General features: G+C 37.9%; 1 protein-coding gene across 1 annotated transcript in view; it reads left to right on the forward strand.

The window, feature by feature from the left end:
- Nucleotides 1-6,396: 6,396 nt before the first annotated feature.
- KCNH8 (potassium voltage-gated channel subfamily H member 8) overlaps nucleotides 6,397-17,238 on the forward strand; it is a 345,406-nt gene continuing 334,564 nt past the window's right edge. Inside the window, exons 1-2 of the mRNA XM_017522526.2 lie at nucleotides 6,397-6,542; nucleotides 6,870-7,031. Coding sequence (XP_017378015.1) covers nucleotides 6,956-7,031 — 76 coding nt within the window. The 5' untranslated portion in view covers nucleotides 6,397-6,542; nucleotides 6,870-6,955. The remainder of the gene's footprint in view (nucleotides 6,543-6,869; nucleotides 7,032-17,238) is intronic.

Here is a 17,238-nt window from a genome sequence, read left to right on the forward strand (position 1 = left end):
ATCTAAATCCCTAAGACTTTCTACCATGCCCATGGTAGACATTACTAATTGTTCTTTAACTCTCTCTTGATGAGCCTGGGAGTCATCTAGAATTATTTTCAATACACAAAGCCAAGTAGTTGCCATTAATTTTTCAGAATTGAAGTGTTATATAAAACCTGCCTGTTGACCATATTATGGACATATGTTTACATCACACCTTGTTTATAACTGCCTTAGAAATATGTGGCAGGAGCTATAGGTTGGTTGACCGCACACTCATTCTTAAACTGTTAGACCTTGTTTGCTTTTTTTAATAAATCCTGGGTAATTAAGTTAAATAATCACTTACTCATTCTTTTAGCAGCTAAAGATGACTCTATTACACAATGTTAGCCAATGAGACATAGCAGAAATGTTCTGAGTGGAAATGGAGTTTTTCCCAAGGAAGTTTTAGCTTTTCTAATAAAAAGAGCTGGTTTCATCCAGCACTACCTGCTCCCCACTTCTGAAAGTAGGCCAAAGAAGTACCGGATGGAGCTTCAGCAGCCATCTTGCACCATGAGGAAAATATCAAGATAATCAGAAATAATAGCTGATATTGTTGAGATTTTGAATTTATATCTGCAACTAACCACCCCAGGACCAGTTATTTTAGAGAAGAATAACCCTGTTTGTTTAAGCCACTCTTATCCACTTTTAGTCAAGTATTCTGTTACTAGCAGATAAGCAGAATTCTAGTCAATATGGGGTACTTACATTACGTAGCTATTCAGGCACATACCTATACCTATAAAGTAGGAGTTAGGACAGAGGCATATGAGGGAAACATTCAAAATGAGTACTTAAGTTGATTAGAAAATTCAAAGAAAGGTTTCAGTGGAAGTGATGTTAAAGGTACTCTTTGGGTCATGAGTTCAACTGGTGAGGAAAGTTAGCAAGTATGAGATGGTCATTTGAAATAAGGCTAACAGCATGTCAAAGAGATGGAGGCCTGAAAGAAGATAACATATTCTGAGAATTGTACATAATTAAGCAATTGTCAAACATTAAATGATGCAGGAGTTAGCCTGCTATGTGCATAATAGATAAGGCTGGAGGGCTACCTAGGGGCCAGTTCTTGAATGGCTTTAGCTGATAGGTGATATAATTTTGCTCTGTCCTCAAAGATATAAAGATTTTAAGGAAGGAGTGCATGATTAATTTATATTATAGAAAAACACCATGCTGGCTGCAGTAAAAAGGATGAATTAAGAAGAATGATTTGTGGCAGGAAGACCAGCTAAGAGAAATAGTTATAGTAAGAAATAATGAGTGTATCAACTAAAAGAGTGATAGCAGAAAATGGAAAAAGGACAGACTCTACAGATTTTACGAAGCTAGAGGTAATAGAAACTAGTGATCGATTATTTATTTTAGTGTAAGAAGATAATCTCGATTACTTCCCAGATTGCATTTTGGGCTAGTGGTGAATCATGGATGAAAGCTAGGGGGAAAAGGAAAAGGATGTGCTGGAGTGAAAGCCACAAAGATATATGTGAGGTGTTTTTTGTTTGTTTTCTCTTCAAGATTCATTGTTAGCTGTAGAATTTAGTAAATGGCCTCATGGTTCTTTCTTCTCAGAAAACCTCCCTGATATGCCAGGGTCAATCTGGATCCTCCGTCAAGCAGACATCAAGACAGGAATAGACACTGAAGACAAAGCATGTGAAGGATAAAGGTTGGGGAGGGAGCAGGAAGAGTCTTCAGACTGTGATGTAGGCTTGACATCTGGGAAGGAGAGGGAAAGAACAGTGGGTAGGAAGAATGGTACACTACTGAAAAAGCCTTTGTTAAGCTAATGAGGAATCCTGGCACAGATATTACCTACTAGAAGAGCCCCACACAGGATAGAAAGGGCTGAGTTTTACTACTGGCATCACCTTTAGTCATTAGCTGGCATGGACAGTGTGGCAGATTTGAAGATGTGGCAACTGAAGCCTGTCATCAGCAACACTTCTCCCAGCAGGTTCTCTTGAAATGAGATCAGAACAGTGCACCTCCTTGCTACCAAATGTCAGTTCTTGATTATTCTGGAGTTCCTTTTCTTTGAAGGCAAGGGTTGGATTGTATTTTACCACGTCTTTAAAATTAGGGTGGCCATATGACTTATTTTGGTCGTTAAGTTGTGAGTGGAAGCTTGAAAAAACAGTATATGCTTTGCCAGATTATCTTTTTCCCTTCAAAGAAAATACATTTTGAACAGAACTTCCATCAGTCTGGGCCCCAGTAATGAGCAGATTCTTGCCAACTCAGGTGGGACATGTAGACTGAGCAAGAAATAGCATTGTTGTAATAAGCCATTGAGATGCTATGTTTTTTACTAAAGCTCTGACTGAAACCATAGCTTTGAGGATTGTGCTAGAGTATTTCAGTTTCTACCTATACTGAGAAATAGGCAGTGATCATTGGGGAACAGAAGGCAGTGAACACTGGGGAACAGGAGGCAGTGAGCATACCACTGGAATCCAGCTTGGTTGGATATTAGAGCAGAGCAATTTGAAAGCATTAGTCAAAGAAATGAACTAGCTTGATTTTCCTTCTGGGCTTCTAAAACCATTATATTTAGAAGGAAAAGCTCACAAGCCATAGGTTGGAACAAAATATTAATACATACATGTGTTATGAGCTAATAGGACCATACACTGTAATAATTGGTCAACAATATTTATTGTGGATAAACAACATGTATTAGATAAGTTAGAACACAAAAAAGAGAATGATTATTACCATCTGTTTAATTGTATGCCACATATTATGAGATTCAAAGGCTCTCACAAATATATTCTACTCAGTGAAGTAAGTCGAGAAAATATTATTATTCCAGTTTTACACTTAAGAAAATGGAAACCCACAAAGTTAAATGACAAAGGGAATAAGTGCTAGAGACAAAACGAGAACTCAACACATCTGAGTAGATGCTCTTTTATATTAGCCTGTAAATTAAAATATTTCCTTCTTATGAAGGCTAGAATTCTTGTTGCCAGAAAAAGTTTAAGAATATTTTCAGGGCCGACAGTCAAATACGTATGCATCAATAAGGCATTTGCAGCTATTTTGTGTCATGGTATTAGATAAAATAGACATGGAGCAGACGTAAAACCATCAAACAAATACAGAGAGCCCTGAAGCCCTTTCCAGTTCTCAGACTGAAAAGACAACATCAAATACTAATGAAAGAGAGACAATCTTAAAGATAATAATGATAAGAATAAAAATTGCTTTATCTGTGGCTTATAACTCTTAAATGAATTTAATGTATATTTTCTCTCTTGTGTATTACATTTTCCCTATAAGGAATTATAGAGTTGAACCTAGATCTTGTACTCATACATCTCAAATGCTTATGAAGACATAAAGAATAGGTAAAAATGGATTTTTAATCACATTAAGAAATACTATTATGAGGCAACTTCCTTTGAAACTCAAAATACTAGCAAATTGATAGGAAGATTTTAAAACATGGCTCCATTTTATTTGACATTTCTTCCATCTAAAGGTTGGACATTTCCCCCTTTCTGATTAATCTGGGTTCTGTGCTTGCTTTCAATCTGGCAGTTTCTAGGCCAAGCCTCAAGAAACAGGCAGCTCCTACTTCCTTTCAGACACTCTTGAAACCACCGTGCTGTGAGGAAGCCCAAGTAGTTCCCGGAGAGATCCACACCAATAACTGAAGCCCCAATGCCCTAGTACTGGTTGAGCTCCCAGCTGACAGCCAGCACCAAATTTCCATCACTTTGAGTGAATCATCTTGGAAGTGTATTTTCCAGTTCCAGGATAAGTGTACTCAGAAATAACCCATCCCATTGATCCCTGCACATATTGGAGACCTGAGAGCAAAATATAATGTTGTCATTTTAAGTTAATAGGGTTTGGGGTGGTTTATCAGTGAACTTTGCCTAGGTTGGTTTTACCTAAAGAGGCCTTCTGTAGTATTGTACATAATAGAGTACCTTGGTCTGGATATAGGGATTTTTGTTCCTTCCTTTACATTTTAGAGTCAGAGAAAATGATCTTCTCTGTGAACATGAATATTTTTAATGAGGGCATTAAGTTTACTGTATTATGTGGTTATCCTGTATTCTTGTATCTTTGTCTTGTTTAGGCCATAGTGAAAGATCACATCCCTGTAGTGGGGAAGGAATCTGCAATAAAATGAGTCTTTGTGCCAATAAGTGGGGACAATGGGAAAATTTCCTCTAAGGAAAGCACATGAGATTTGATGATTTTGGGCAGATGATGGAGAAAAATCCTTACTCCCACGGTGCTTCTTTCATGGCCTTTGATTTCCAGGTGGCAAAATATGTTTAAAGGGATTTAATATACTTAAACTTGCATGGAGGTCATGTTCTAATGGCACAACTTGGCCTCATCAGTGCTACAAACCTTTAAGGTGAACATTAGGTTTTTGGGCTATATCTTAAAGAGGGCCTGGACCCCAAGACCAGAGTGGTGATGGCTGTCTTCATTAAGAAAGACTTCTTGGTGGGCAAAGAATACAAGAGGTGGTGAGGTCCATCTGCTGCAGTTCAATAGGATACAGGGCTTGAATTTGAATTTAGGACAGGGGTCTTGCCACGCCTAGCAGTTCCTTACGTATAATAGGTATTGGAGAGGAGACAGAGAATGATAAATACCAGGCTCCTTTTGCCATGAAAATGGGGCTTTCTTTTGGGTTGCCCCTCTGTGGCTTGCTTCTTGCAGTAATTTCATACATTAGGCAACCCAGATCAGGAAACAGTTTTTACACACACAGCCCTACAGTGCAAATTGTATGAAGCCCAGTCATGGCTTACAACTAATAAATTTCATCCTGAACTTCGAGACACTTCCCGGGTGGCGTTTATCTCCGTTTTACATAGGCGGCAACAGCCTGAATTTTCTGGGACACGATGTACCACCCAAACACCAGGGACTCCCTCATCTTTCTCTCCCCAGCTCCGCCCAAGACGGAGCCACACAGCCACCCGCAGTTGCGATCCGCTCGCCGCGTGGGGGACTCCACCGCGCGAGCTCGGTTTCCGAAACGCGAAGCTGGTTTGGGACACAAGGATTGAGGGGAGGACGCGGACGGACCTGCGGCAGAAGCACGGTCCAGCTGGGCGAGGAAGCCCACATCGGTGGCTTCTCTTCGGGCACTGCCGCCCCGCGCCGCCCACTCCGGAATCCCGTCCTCTCCCCGGCGCGCCCCCGCCCAGCTAGCCTGGAGCCTCTGCCGGATCTTCTCGAATTTCAACACAAAGGGAATCCTCGGCCGCAGGAAATGCATCACGAGGAAGGGGGCCTGGGGGCGGGGAGAGGGGGATGCCGCCTCTCTCTCCACCCCCTCCCTCGCAGAGCCCGCGGCAGACGTGACAAAACCCGCGGGGTTCCCCCCGTAGCCCCAACAGCCGGGAGAATCGAAACGAGAAACCCCCCTACCCACAGTCGAGGGGGTGGGCGCTTCCTCCTCCCGCCACGCCCGAGCCCCCGGGGATCAGAGCTGCCCTGGCCGCGGCCCTGACACCTGTTTGCTTCTCCCCACCTCTCCTTCCGGGTGCGCTGGCACCTGGGCTTACGTTTGTTTTTCTACCCTGAGGCTCTCAACTTCCCTTCCACACCTCCCTCCCTTGCAGAGCTTTCTGCAAAGTTTGGGCTCGGGGTGTCCCTCTGCACTCCCCGCAGGGCTGTGCCGCAGGCTTGGCTGACTTGCCCCGAAAAACGTCTGCGGAGAGGGAGTCCCCGCGGGGGCCAGGGGAGAGGACTGGGACAGAGCGCTTTCGCTTTCCGAGACGCCTTCAGTTCCTGGCCGTCCGCCAGGCTTTCTTCTCGGAGGTGTCAGTCTTGGGGAGTGGGGGCTGCGGAAAAGGGGACAGGCAAGGGGGATTTGTGTTTGCAGCTATTTTTGGAAGGCAGCCTTACAGTTTTTACTTGGTTGGTATTTTGCAAATTAATAAAAATAGCAAACTTTTCTAGAAATGCTTTATTCACATTTTACCGGAGAATGGGAAACCATCCATTGCCCGTTTAAAAGGCCATTTTTTAAAAAGTTTGGGGTGGTTTGGGGAGGCCAATGGCATTTGGGGAGAAGAGCTGAAGTACCCCTTTTTTGGAGCTCGGGGCCAGTTTCCGGGACTAGCAGACCTTGGTGACTGGAGAGGGGCCTGACAACTAACTCGGCTTGCCCTGCGCCTGTGGCGTGGGCTCGCAATGGCAGGTGCTCCGGAAGGGGGCCACCTCCCCGTGGGGCTCCTGGCTGCCTCTGCTCCCTTGGACACCACGGGGGGGGGGGCCTCCCCCTCCTAAGTTCTAGGCAGAGGCCGGATACCTGCCCTGACCTGTCTCCTCCCATTCTCCAATACCACACCCACGGGACTCCAGTCTCCCCGGGAGTGGGACGGAGCCGGAACAAAGGGGTCTTTGTTCCCTGGTTCCCGGGGGGTGGGAGTTGCGCTCGCTCTCGTTTCCCGGCGCCCCTTGGAGACCGGGAGGCTCAGAGCCTCTCCCACCTCTCAGCGCTGCTCTCCACGACCCCAGAGTCTTCGGTCAGGGCGCGGCGCCCCGGGCCACGGCGGGCTCTTTCTGGGCGGGCGAGGTGGGGAGCGAGGCACTGTGCGGCGACGCCTGGCGGGCACTGTGGCCCGCGGAGGGACGGTGGGGGGGGTTCGGCGGCTGGAGGGGGTGGAGGGGGCGGGAGAGGGAGCCTGCGCCGGGCTGAGCCTGGAGGTGTGGGGCGGGCTCCTGAAGCGCTCTCGGGGCTGCTCCTGCCACTGCCAGGGCGGCTGGAACCCTCTCCCTCTCTCCCTCCATCCTCCCACCTCCCCGGCTCGACCCCACCGTCACGCCGGGTCCCCCTCCCCTGCCGTCATCAGGTTCCCCTTCTCCCTTCTTGGCACTTTCCTCTGGAACCATCCTTCTGGACAAACTTTGATGGAGAATTTCACACCACGCTGGAAAAATGCCGGTTATGAAGGGATTACTGGCGCCGCAAAACACCTTCCTGGACACCATCGCCACCCGTTTTGACGGAACACGTAAGTCTTACATTTGGACTACTGGTATGGCATTATCTGAGACTGATTTTTCTCATACACGTTACTTTTGCTCCTACCTTCCCCTTTGCACCAGCAGAGTGAATTTTCTTCTGTTCTTGCCAAGGTGCCTTTTGTGCGGAGAAATGTATCCCCTCACGGTTTGGTGTAGTATTAACACTTTGTTTTGGTGTAGTAGTTAGCTCTCTTGACTTTTTGGGTTTGTAAGGACTGAAAATAGCCTGCTTGAGGAAAGATCGACGCCCGTATTCACTGTGGGACCTGCGTTTTGGTGTGTCTTTAGAAAACTCGTTGTAATTTTCTGAGGTGAAAATGGGAATATTGGTGTACCTTACCTTTCTAGAGTGTCAAGGCTCCCTAGATTATATGCAGAGTTTGGAGTGTTCTTTCTTGGAGCTTCATTCTGTGATGTCTTTCTGATAGGTTTGATTTCCTACCTGAGTTTAAGAAATATAGGATTGCCAAGTGTACGCTTTCTTTAGAATTTTAATTATTGCGACTTTGTCAGAATCTTGATTCCTGCTTTTGAGCTAGAATAGCGTGTCTCTTAATCCTGAAATGAGCCTAATACTCAAGCAGAGACTGTTCAGGAAGAAGGACATTAATAAAGACTGATTTTATCATAAGATAAAGTTTTTACTTTACGAATGTTATTGGACATTTAGTTCATTTAAGCTACAGTAGGGAAAAAATAGATGGGGTGTTATGTGGTTGCTTGCAGACGGTTCAGAATCATCTGCAAGTTGTTCTCTTTCAGGACCACGGTCAGGTCCCCACTCCCCAGGCCTGTCAAGCTCTTTACCGGATCCTGTGGATCTTCACAGAAGGCTTTAACTCTGTAATTAGGATTCTGTACTACCACCTCCAGTAAATACTCTTAGTTGGTTTCATTACGAATGTCCTCACCTTCTTTCTAGCTTATCCTGCTTCTGTGCACTATCTTCCATTTTTCTGTTATACAAGACTCAGAGAAACTCTTTTATCCTAAAGTCCTTCTGAATGGTTCAAATATCATTGTTTTTACTCTGACTGTATATTTCTTGGAACTGATATGGGCAAGCAATGCTAATTTCATTTCCATTCCAGTAGTCGAAACACACAATCTTATGTTTGAGTGGGAAGCAAGTCTTGGACTTTCATGCTTCAGGGGTAGTTGGAAAAGTTTACATGAGAGAGAAATGAATCACTTACTTTAATTTTGATCAATTTTTATTTTTAACATCTAGCCTAATCATGGTAGTTGGTGTGGATATTTGGTCACTTTATAAGTGTTTTTATCTTTACGCCTAGTCATTCTTTCCCCTTTTATATTCTAAATGTGTCAGATGTTATGTATGAGGTGTAATGTTATTAGATATGTCTTTTTAAGATAATAATAATAAATATTGTAGGAAAACTTCAAGTCCCTGTCATTGCCACTACCACACCACTGAAGCTCCACACAAAATCACCACTGCTGTGTTTTACCATGCATGATTGTGGGTACTACTATTTATTACCTGAGGTGCTGATCCATTTCATGTGGTTGTTTTTTCTTGAACATTCAAAACTAAAAGGCTATAAACATTGATCCTGAATGCAAATATTGAAAATGAGGTAATTGGAAAATGGTCATTGTTTATCTCATTGTCATTTAAAGTTGAATGAAGTATAATGTGTAGTGAATCATCCCAGCACAGTCTTGGGAATTACTTGAGTGTTACATTCAGATATCAATTGCTAATGAGAGGAGCTTTAAATCATCAGCTTGGAAATACCTTGGCCTCTGATTCTGACTATAGTGATATGCATGATAAGCAGGAGGGCATGTAAGAAGAGATGGATGCACTTGTAAATAGCTCTTTTTCCATGTTGGCTACACATTAACGTTAATAAGATAGGTTAGATACTTTAAATCCTTATTTTGGAAGACTATCGTGACATACCTGTATTTAGTATATAGTAAAAAATCTAAAACTCTTTTGGAGACCATGCTTAATCTGTGCTCCACAGCATCTGGGGAATTCTTGGAGGGAACAAGTTTGCATGAAATCTGACAATCAGAGAAGCAAATTTGAAGGTGATAAGTAACATGAAGAAAGGTTGACTTTGGAAAGATTTTGTTTACATTTAGTGAACACCTCTCCTCCCAAGAAACCCCACTCAATGAAAGAGGATTTTCTTTTCCTTTCTTTTTAAATTGCAGGATGACTTGAATAATCTGAAACTTGAAATACCTTAAACAAACTTTTAGCCACAAATTTTAGTACATCTAGAATCATGGGTATACCATTTCTCCAGCTAGCTATTTACTTTAACTTCTTATGTCATTATTTCTTGTTGATACAGTTTTATAATTAGTATCTCTGAAACTATTTTCCTATGATCATCTTTCCTTCTTTTGATTTTTATAGCTGTCACTTATTTTCTGTTGCAAGATAAAGCTACTTACAAATTTGAAATTTACAAAATTGCCACCTACTCAGATAAAAACTTTGCTGAAAAATGAACAATGTTAATTATACTCAATATGTAATATGTTGATTTGGCATAATTTTTTACCTTATTTGTGAGGTATGTTTTACAGTCATGCTAGTTTCTTATTTTATTCTGGACAATTTTTATGAAAAACAAATAAGAGAGCAAACAACAACCCTGGCAGACTGCCTTACTAACTTACCCAACATGTAGTATTATTGTTAGCTTTATTGATTTATTTTATAGGAAAATAATAAAACAACCTAAGACATCATCTGAAAATCCTCCCAGGAAAAATAAATATATGACAACATAAAACTCTATAACATACTCCTGTTATTTATCAGCTGAGATATTATCACAGGGCAACATAACAGAAGTTAATAACACATTTTATAACTTAGTGACACTATTATTTTACATAATATAATATTTCTTCTTTTTAATATTTAAAAAGTGAGCTCTGTCAGGATTGAAAGACAATTGTGGATTATTAATTGAAGCCTTTTTTTCTAATTTCCAATATAATTTTTAACCATTATTGAAAAATATAAATATTTTTGCATAAAATTACCACCAAATATATTTACTCTTGAAATATGTTCTATGGTTTGTGTTTGACTGAATGTAATGAGACTTAGAAAAACTAAGAACCTTAGAAATCTTAAATACGTATACCCCCCATTTAGGGGGGAAAAGTAAAAATAACTCCAAAGAATTTCTTTGAATTATTACATACAACAAAACCACTGACTTGTACCACTCTAAGACACACACATACACACAGACACTCCTAACGTTATGGCCTGCAACTAGCTCACTTATACATAATTTTTTGGGTTTTTTAAAACATATTTACTGTATTTTAAGAAAACCTTTTCTGTTTAGACTTCTGCTTTAAGTAAATAAATATTAATTTGGACAAAGGGAAAGTATAATAAGAGAACATTGATACATATATGAAAAAATAGTTTTTTGGTACAAATATTTTTCATAGGATACTATTTGAGAAAAACACCTTAAGAAAGATATAAAGCTTTCAGAGGGAAGTATCCATTTTCAAACATAATGGTGGATTAGCTTACATTTTCTAGCCATATCAAAATTTAGCCAGACTACTTCTTCTCTTTTAGGTTACTAAGACAAAAATTTAAGTTTTAAAGGAAGTTTGTAGCCCAGTGGACTCCATCAACAAGATTCCAATGAAAGTATTCAAAATCATGGTAGTTTAGAAATTCATCAATATTGCATATTTTATGCACTTCTATATAGTCTGTTCAAAATGGTCCAAAGAAATTTGTTAAAACTGAGGCCAGGCAAGGTGGCTCACGTACTTTGGGAGGCTGAGATGGGCAGATTACTTGAGGCCAGCAGTTCAAGACCAGCCTGGCCTACATGATGAAACCCTGTTTCTACTAAAAATACACAAATTAGCCGGGTGTGGTGGCATGCGCATGTAATCACAGCTACTTGGGAGGCTGAGGCAGGAGAATTCCTTGACCCCAGGAGACAGAGGCTGCAGTGAGCTGAGATTACATCACTGTACTCCAGCCAGGGTGACAGAGTAAGACTCTGTCTCAAGAAAAGGAAAAAGGAAAAGAAATTTGTTAAAATTGAAATACTTCCTCTACAGAGGAAGTTCTGTGTTTTTTTCTTTTTACCTTTTTGTTTTCATCAAGGTACATAGATCCCATAATGTTAGAATCATAGGGTGAAGGATAATGTACCCATTATCATACTATTGACTTTGTAGATGAATTCTGTGCCTTCTAAAGGACTTATCACAGGGATTCTCGTAAGTTCACTACAATGAAAAATGTGTTCGAATTACAGGAACTGGATTTATGTCTTTATCAGAAATGATTTTGTTTTGATTAGTGAGATATACAAATGATAAAAAAAAGTTGTATTGCATAGTTTTAAAAACTAACGTCAGACAATTTTGGCATTATTATGTAGAGAAAATGGATATGTAATATGCCGAAAATTGGAATTATGTCCATGATATATTTTTTCTAGGCTCTAACATTTTTCATTACTTTCAGTCCAAAGGCCATGGCATAAGACCACTTCTGGCCAATGAGACTGGAAAAGAACAAAAAGCCTTTACAGAAACATATTGAGGATCCTGAATTACTAGTTTCTGAAATATCCTAGACTCAACATTCTTCTAAGAGGGCCAAAGTCTCTCTAAAGAAATGTGTACTTTATTCATTAATTCAATCATTTTTCTAATAATGTTTAATGAATACAAACTATATGCAAAGCCATTGTACTAGCATCTTTGGGGTGAACCAGGATTATCTTTTTCTCTAATGGGGCAATGTAACATTCACAAATTACCATAATAAAGATTAGAAAAAGATAAGTGTAATTTGGAAGGTGCAGATAAAGAGCTATGCACACTTGGGTGAGGGAAGAATAGTTTCCATGCAGGAATGATCTGAGAGGGCTTCATATAATAAATAACTTTGGGTGGGAATGACTGTATCATATATGATAGGTGCAAAAAACAATATTCTATTTAATTTGCCAATTTGTACAGCAACTGTTATTGATGCTAGAAAAAGCCTTTAGTGAGAATAACAAGCATTTTAGAGGGTGTCAAGAGGTCAATGTAGAGGTAAGAGTGCAATGGAAAGCAGCCATAAAAGATCTTTAAACCCAGAGTTTTTTGGTCATAATAAGCCACTGGAAGTGATAGATTTGTATTTTGGTAAAAAAAAAAAAAAAAAAAAAAAAAAAGTATGGTGCCACTATGTTAAATATTTCCAAAATGCTCAACCTTCCCGTTTTCTACAGTCTAAAGCACAATATAGTACATGTCAACTTTAGGCTTAGGATGTTTATTTTCATTATTTCTTCTAATAATGGTTTTTTTTTAAAGTTCCATAGAGTGCAGTGGAGTTGATGTATTTATTTTCTCAGGAATGTTTCTTTCTCCTAGGAAGTTAACTTTCTTTTAGGGAAGTGATAGATTTATTTCTCACCATATAGCTGACTACTTTTCTCCTCCAGGGCTGCTTACCCCAGTTATTCTAGAGTTATGCCTGTGGTGAAGAAAAAGAATTGAGGGTTTGCTGGAATTCAGCGCTAAAGCAGTTGATTGGGGAAATCCCAACAGTAAAAGGTATAGAATTGGAACGTGCTGCAAAGATAGTAGGGTAACTGGCAATGTATATTTGCTGATATCGTCTAAATGCTGTGTTTAAAATCTATTTTGATTTACCACAGCCTACAAACATAAAATATGAAACTTCAAATTTAACTATGACATAATTCATACTTAGCAACTGGAGCAATTGAAAAGCTTTCTCAGTAATTTAAATAGTCAACTATAGTTATTGGATTATAAAGTCCCTGGAAGATATATTTTGCTATCCTTAATAGTTGTTAATACAACCATCTATGTCACATAAACCCTTCAAACTCCACATGTCCCCAAATGAACTAATAATCTTTTCTAGCCTATGAAACCTATTTGTTTTCTTACATTTTCTAGCCTCCTTACTGGCATCACCATCCATCCAGTTCTTCAAGCTGGAAATCTGAGTTGGCCTTGACTGCCCACACATCTAAATAGTTATCAAAATTTTAATATTTTACTGCAGCAATGCCTAATTTGGCCTCCCATTTCCCTCTCTATTGCTTGTCTTTTAATTTTGATCCTCTTTTTTGTATCTCCACAATTGCAGCCTTTCTCTAACTAGACCCCTGAAACCATCAGTCCCTTCTTCCACTCCCACTTCTTCAGTTTCCATTGTTCCCAGAGTGATTTCCATGAAAAACAATATTACCACTTAATCATGTAACACTCCTGCTTAGAGCCATCCTTTGGCTCCCTGGTACCTTTTGGATAATGTCCAATGTCCTTAGCATCGTCTGACCCCAAGATGATTCCACAGAATCTTTTCTAACCACTGTCTCCCAGGCTGCACACATACTCATTCTAAATTCCCTTGCTCTTTCATGGTTTTGGGACTGCATTTCACTTGAAGAGTAACATGCTTTTTGTTCGAGATCCATCCTAAAGATTACATTCTTCAAACTCCTTCTCTGAGGCTCTGAGTAAAGTTACATAACATTTTCTGTATAATTCCACATGGCCTTGCCCATCCCTCTAATCAGCTCTTAAATGTGCTATAATTATATGCTTTCATATTTTAACACTCAACCATGAACTCCTTGAAACCCTAACTGTGTCATTATTCCAATTGCTTAGACTTACAGTTGAAATGGTCTTTGCTCAGTAAATATTTCTTTGACTAAAAGAATTTCAGCTTCCTTGATGGCCAGGGCTGTATATTAATTATCTTTATTTCCCTTCAGTGGTAACTGGTGTTGCTTTTATTCACTATCGCATGATTACCTTTAGTTTTGAGACATAATTCTAGACTGCCTTCCAGTCTCTTATTTTTATGTGGTTCCGGCACGAATTTCTTTTACCAACTCTAGTGATAATAGCATCTATCTTCTTGGGCATGTCTACATGCATAATGTGTACTGTGCTGGTGCTTTTTCTGTTTCTACCACAACCCAATAACCCACCAAAGTGGAAGGCAACCCACTTTTTGAGTCAAAGATGACAAAATTCAAGCCCAGAATTCTACTATATCATATTAGCCTGAGATTTTTCTACTATATCATACTGCCTCTAAAATGTGCTTTTATGGCAAGTGTAAACAGACTAGGGTGGTCTGTGGTATTGTTTCTAGTTTCTAGCTCTTACAAAGAAGATACTTCTTAAAATATTTTAGCCATTTCTGGTTTATATGCTGTTTGTTCCCCTTTGGATATCCTATGCTTCAAATACTTGTCGTTTAAATGATGTTTTAAAATTGGTATTTAAGTCTCATAACTGGAACTACTAAATGCATTCACTATGCAAAGCAGTTTTGTTCATCAAAGAAAATCTACTGTCCATTTTTTTTAAAAAAAGGAAATCATTTTGAGATTTTTCTGTTTAGAATTTGCTGACTTTAGTACTTTCTGGTGATTTATTTTGTTATGAGGTTAATCTCTGTGAAGATATTCTAATTCTCGTAACTATTGTAGTGGATATTTACCTTGTTAAGGTCATATACAGGAAATTCTTCTATCTATTTTGAGTCTACTTTTATTGGGAGAAATATACTTTCCAGTGTCGGGTACTGTTGATGTCTTTTAACAGGAATAGTTTACTTTTTTTTCCACAATGAACTTACAGGAAGAAATAAGGGTACTTAGCCCTCCAACTCTCAAATCTATAAAGCTCTTTTTTTAAGTCTATTATTCAGTCTTTCTATTCAGTCTTTTGGACAGACATCTTTATTGTATTTGTCAGTCCAAATGAATCTCTTATTCCAGTTATTGAACTAGAGGGAACTGAGACCAGAGCACTTACCAGTCTTACCATGTTTTATTTGACATTCTGGAAAAAAGGATCCACATAAGAAATTCAGATATTATTGAAATGTCAGATATCCAGTTTGACAAGAAGTAGGCAGCTCTTACCTGTGGTGTTCTGGCTATTCCTTCAATTGAGAGAATAAAGTAGAAGGTAAAAATTGGGCAAGGTTTTTACCTTAACATCTGGATAAATGTTTTGCTGTGATTCCATGAGTTATGGAAAAGAATGAGGGTATTGGGCTTGGGCAATGAGGAGGAGCTTTTGTATTGTCTTTATTTGGTACGGTTTTGGTTAGGCTACATCTCAGTCATCCAAAAATGAGCCTGCCCCTCTCTCTTAACAAATGTGTAGTTTCGGGTTTTAGGATACATCATAATAAAAACCTAGGCCTCTTGTTTATCTGCACAGTACTCATACTGTGTATTGTATTATTGGTTCTAGCAAGCCAAAAGTTATACAATTATTTGGTAGATATCAATAATGGCTAATATTTGTATAGCATTTCAGCATATTCTTTTTTATGCCATGACTTGAATTATTTTCAAATTAATGGATGAAAAGTGGTTTCTTGTCATTGTTAATGTACATTTGTTTACTATAAATGAAGTTCAGAATTGTTTAATATGTTTAAGAGCTATTTAAATGCTTTATTGAGCATTACTTGTTTATATTCATTGTCTCTTATTAATTGTTCTTTTTCCCTTTTTTGACATATTTGAGCCATTTATATAGTTTAAAAAATGAAACACTTCATTAGTAATGTGGATTGTATACATTTTCCCAGTTTTGGTTGGTCTTTTGATTTTTATATAGATGAATCAATAAGTTTTCCTGTTATGATATCTAGATTTTGTGTCATACTTAGAAAGGCATTTCCTATTTTGAAATTACTATTATTACTAATTTTTCGTTTTTGTGAGTACATAGTAGGTGAATACTTTTTAAAACATACCCTATATGTTCTACTATAGTTTTATTTTACATATTCAATTTTTTCTCCTCCATTAATAAGTTCTGTAATTTAATCTACTGAGTATAATATAGGAATCAAAATTATTTTATTTTCAAATTTGTATCCAGTTTTCCTAATGTTATTTAGCAATTTATCTTCTTTATGTTAATTTGAAATGTCTAGTTATATTTTATATTCCTCTATGTAATTCTATTTCTTGACTTTCTATCCTAATATATTAATTAATCATTTTCTGTATATTTTAGTACTCCAATTTTAATTATAGAATATTTATTATAGAATATTTGTGATATGTTCTTAAAATTCTCATTTCATTTTTTTTTCTCAGAATTTTACTTGACTAATTGTACTTATTTGGAAATCTATATGACTTTAAGTATCAGATTATCTAGTTAAAAAAAATTCTGAAGGTATTTTTAATGGACTGATCTATAGGAAATATGATATTTTTGTGATATTAAAAATTCACATTAAAAAACTTACTAGGTATTTTTATTTTTTACACTTTTTGAGGGAGTTCTCAATAAAACATTTTGTATTTATTTTATTCCTAGTAATTTTATTTTTGCAATTGCTATGTAAAATAGAGGGTTTTCTTTCACTGTTTTGCTTTTTCTAATTCAATCACTTTGGTTTATTTGAAGGAAATTAACTTCTATATTTTATTAATTTTTTTTAACCAGCCAGCTTACTGATTTTCTCCTATCCTTTGTAATAATTTTGCTGTTGGATTCTTGGCGTTTTCAGATAACAAATATTACTGGTCTCAAATAACAAAAATTTTGCCTTTTGTTTCTGATTTTTGCAACTGTTACTTTTTTCCTCTTTTTTAATTGCTTTGGCATTTTAAGATCAATGTTTAAAAATGGTAGCCGTAAAGAAAATCTTTCTTCTTCTTAAGTTTAAGGGGAATTATTTTATTGTTTTTCTAATGAGTGTTTCCTGGTTTGTCATTTGAGAGGTAAATATTTTATTATATATTTGTGCTTTATTAAAAAACTTTGCAATGTATTCCTATTTCATTAAGCCATTCTATCAATTTTTTTATCTATCAAAGCTATTTTTTGTGTGTTATTGAATCAATTAATATAATGAATTCAACAGATTTTATGATATTAAACTATCTTTGCATCCTGTCAAGAAAAGTTACTTGGCATGTTGCTGGATTTTCCCTTCATTTATAGAACTTTTACACTATGTGTGTGTATATATATATAGTTATATATATTATGTAAATATATATGTGTATATATATATATATTATATAAAATATATATATAGATATATAATATAGTGTATATGTAATATGGTATATATGTATATATACATATATAATATGATGTGCATATATATATCATATTGGAATTTAT

Source organism: Cebus imitator, unplaced genomic scaffold (assembly GCF_001604975.1).
Source record: "Cebus imitator isolate Cc_AM_T3 unplaced genomic scaffold, Cebus_imitator-1.0 Scaffold24, whole genome shotgun sequence".
Classification (NCBI taxonomy): domain Eukaryota; kingdom Metazoa; phylum Chordata; class Mammalia; order Primates; family Cebidae; genus Cebus; species Cebus imitator.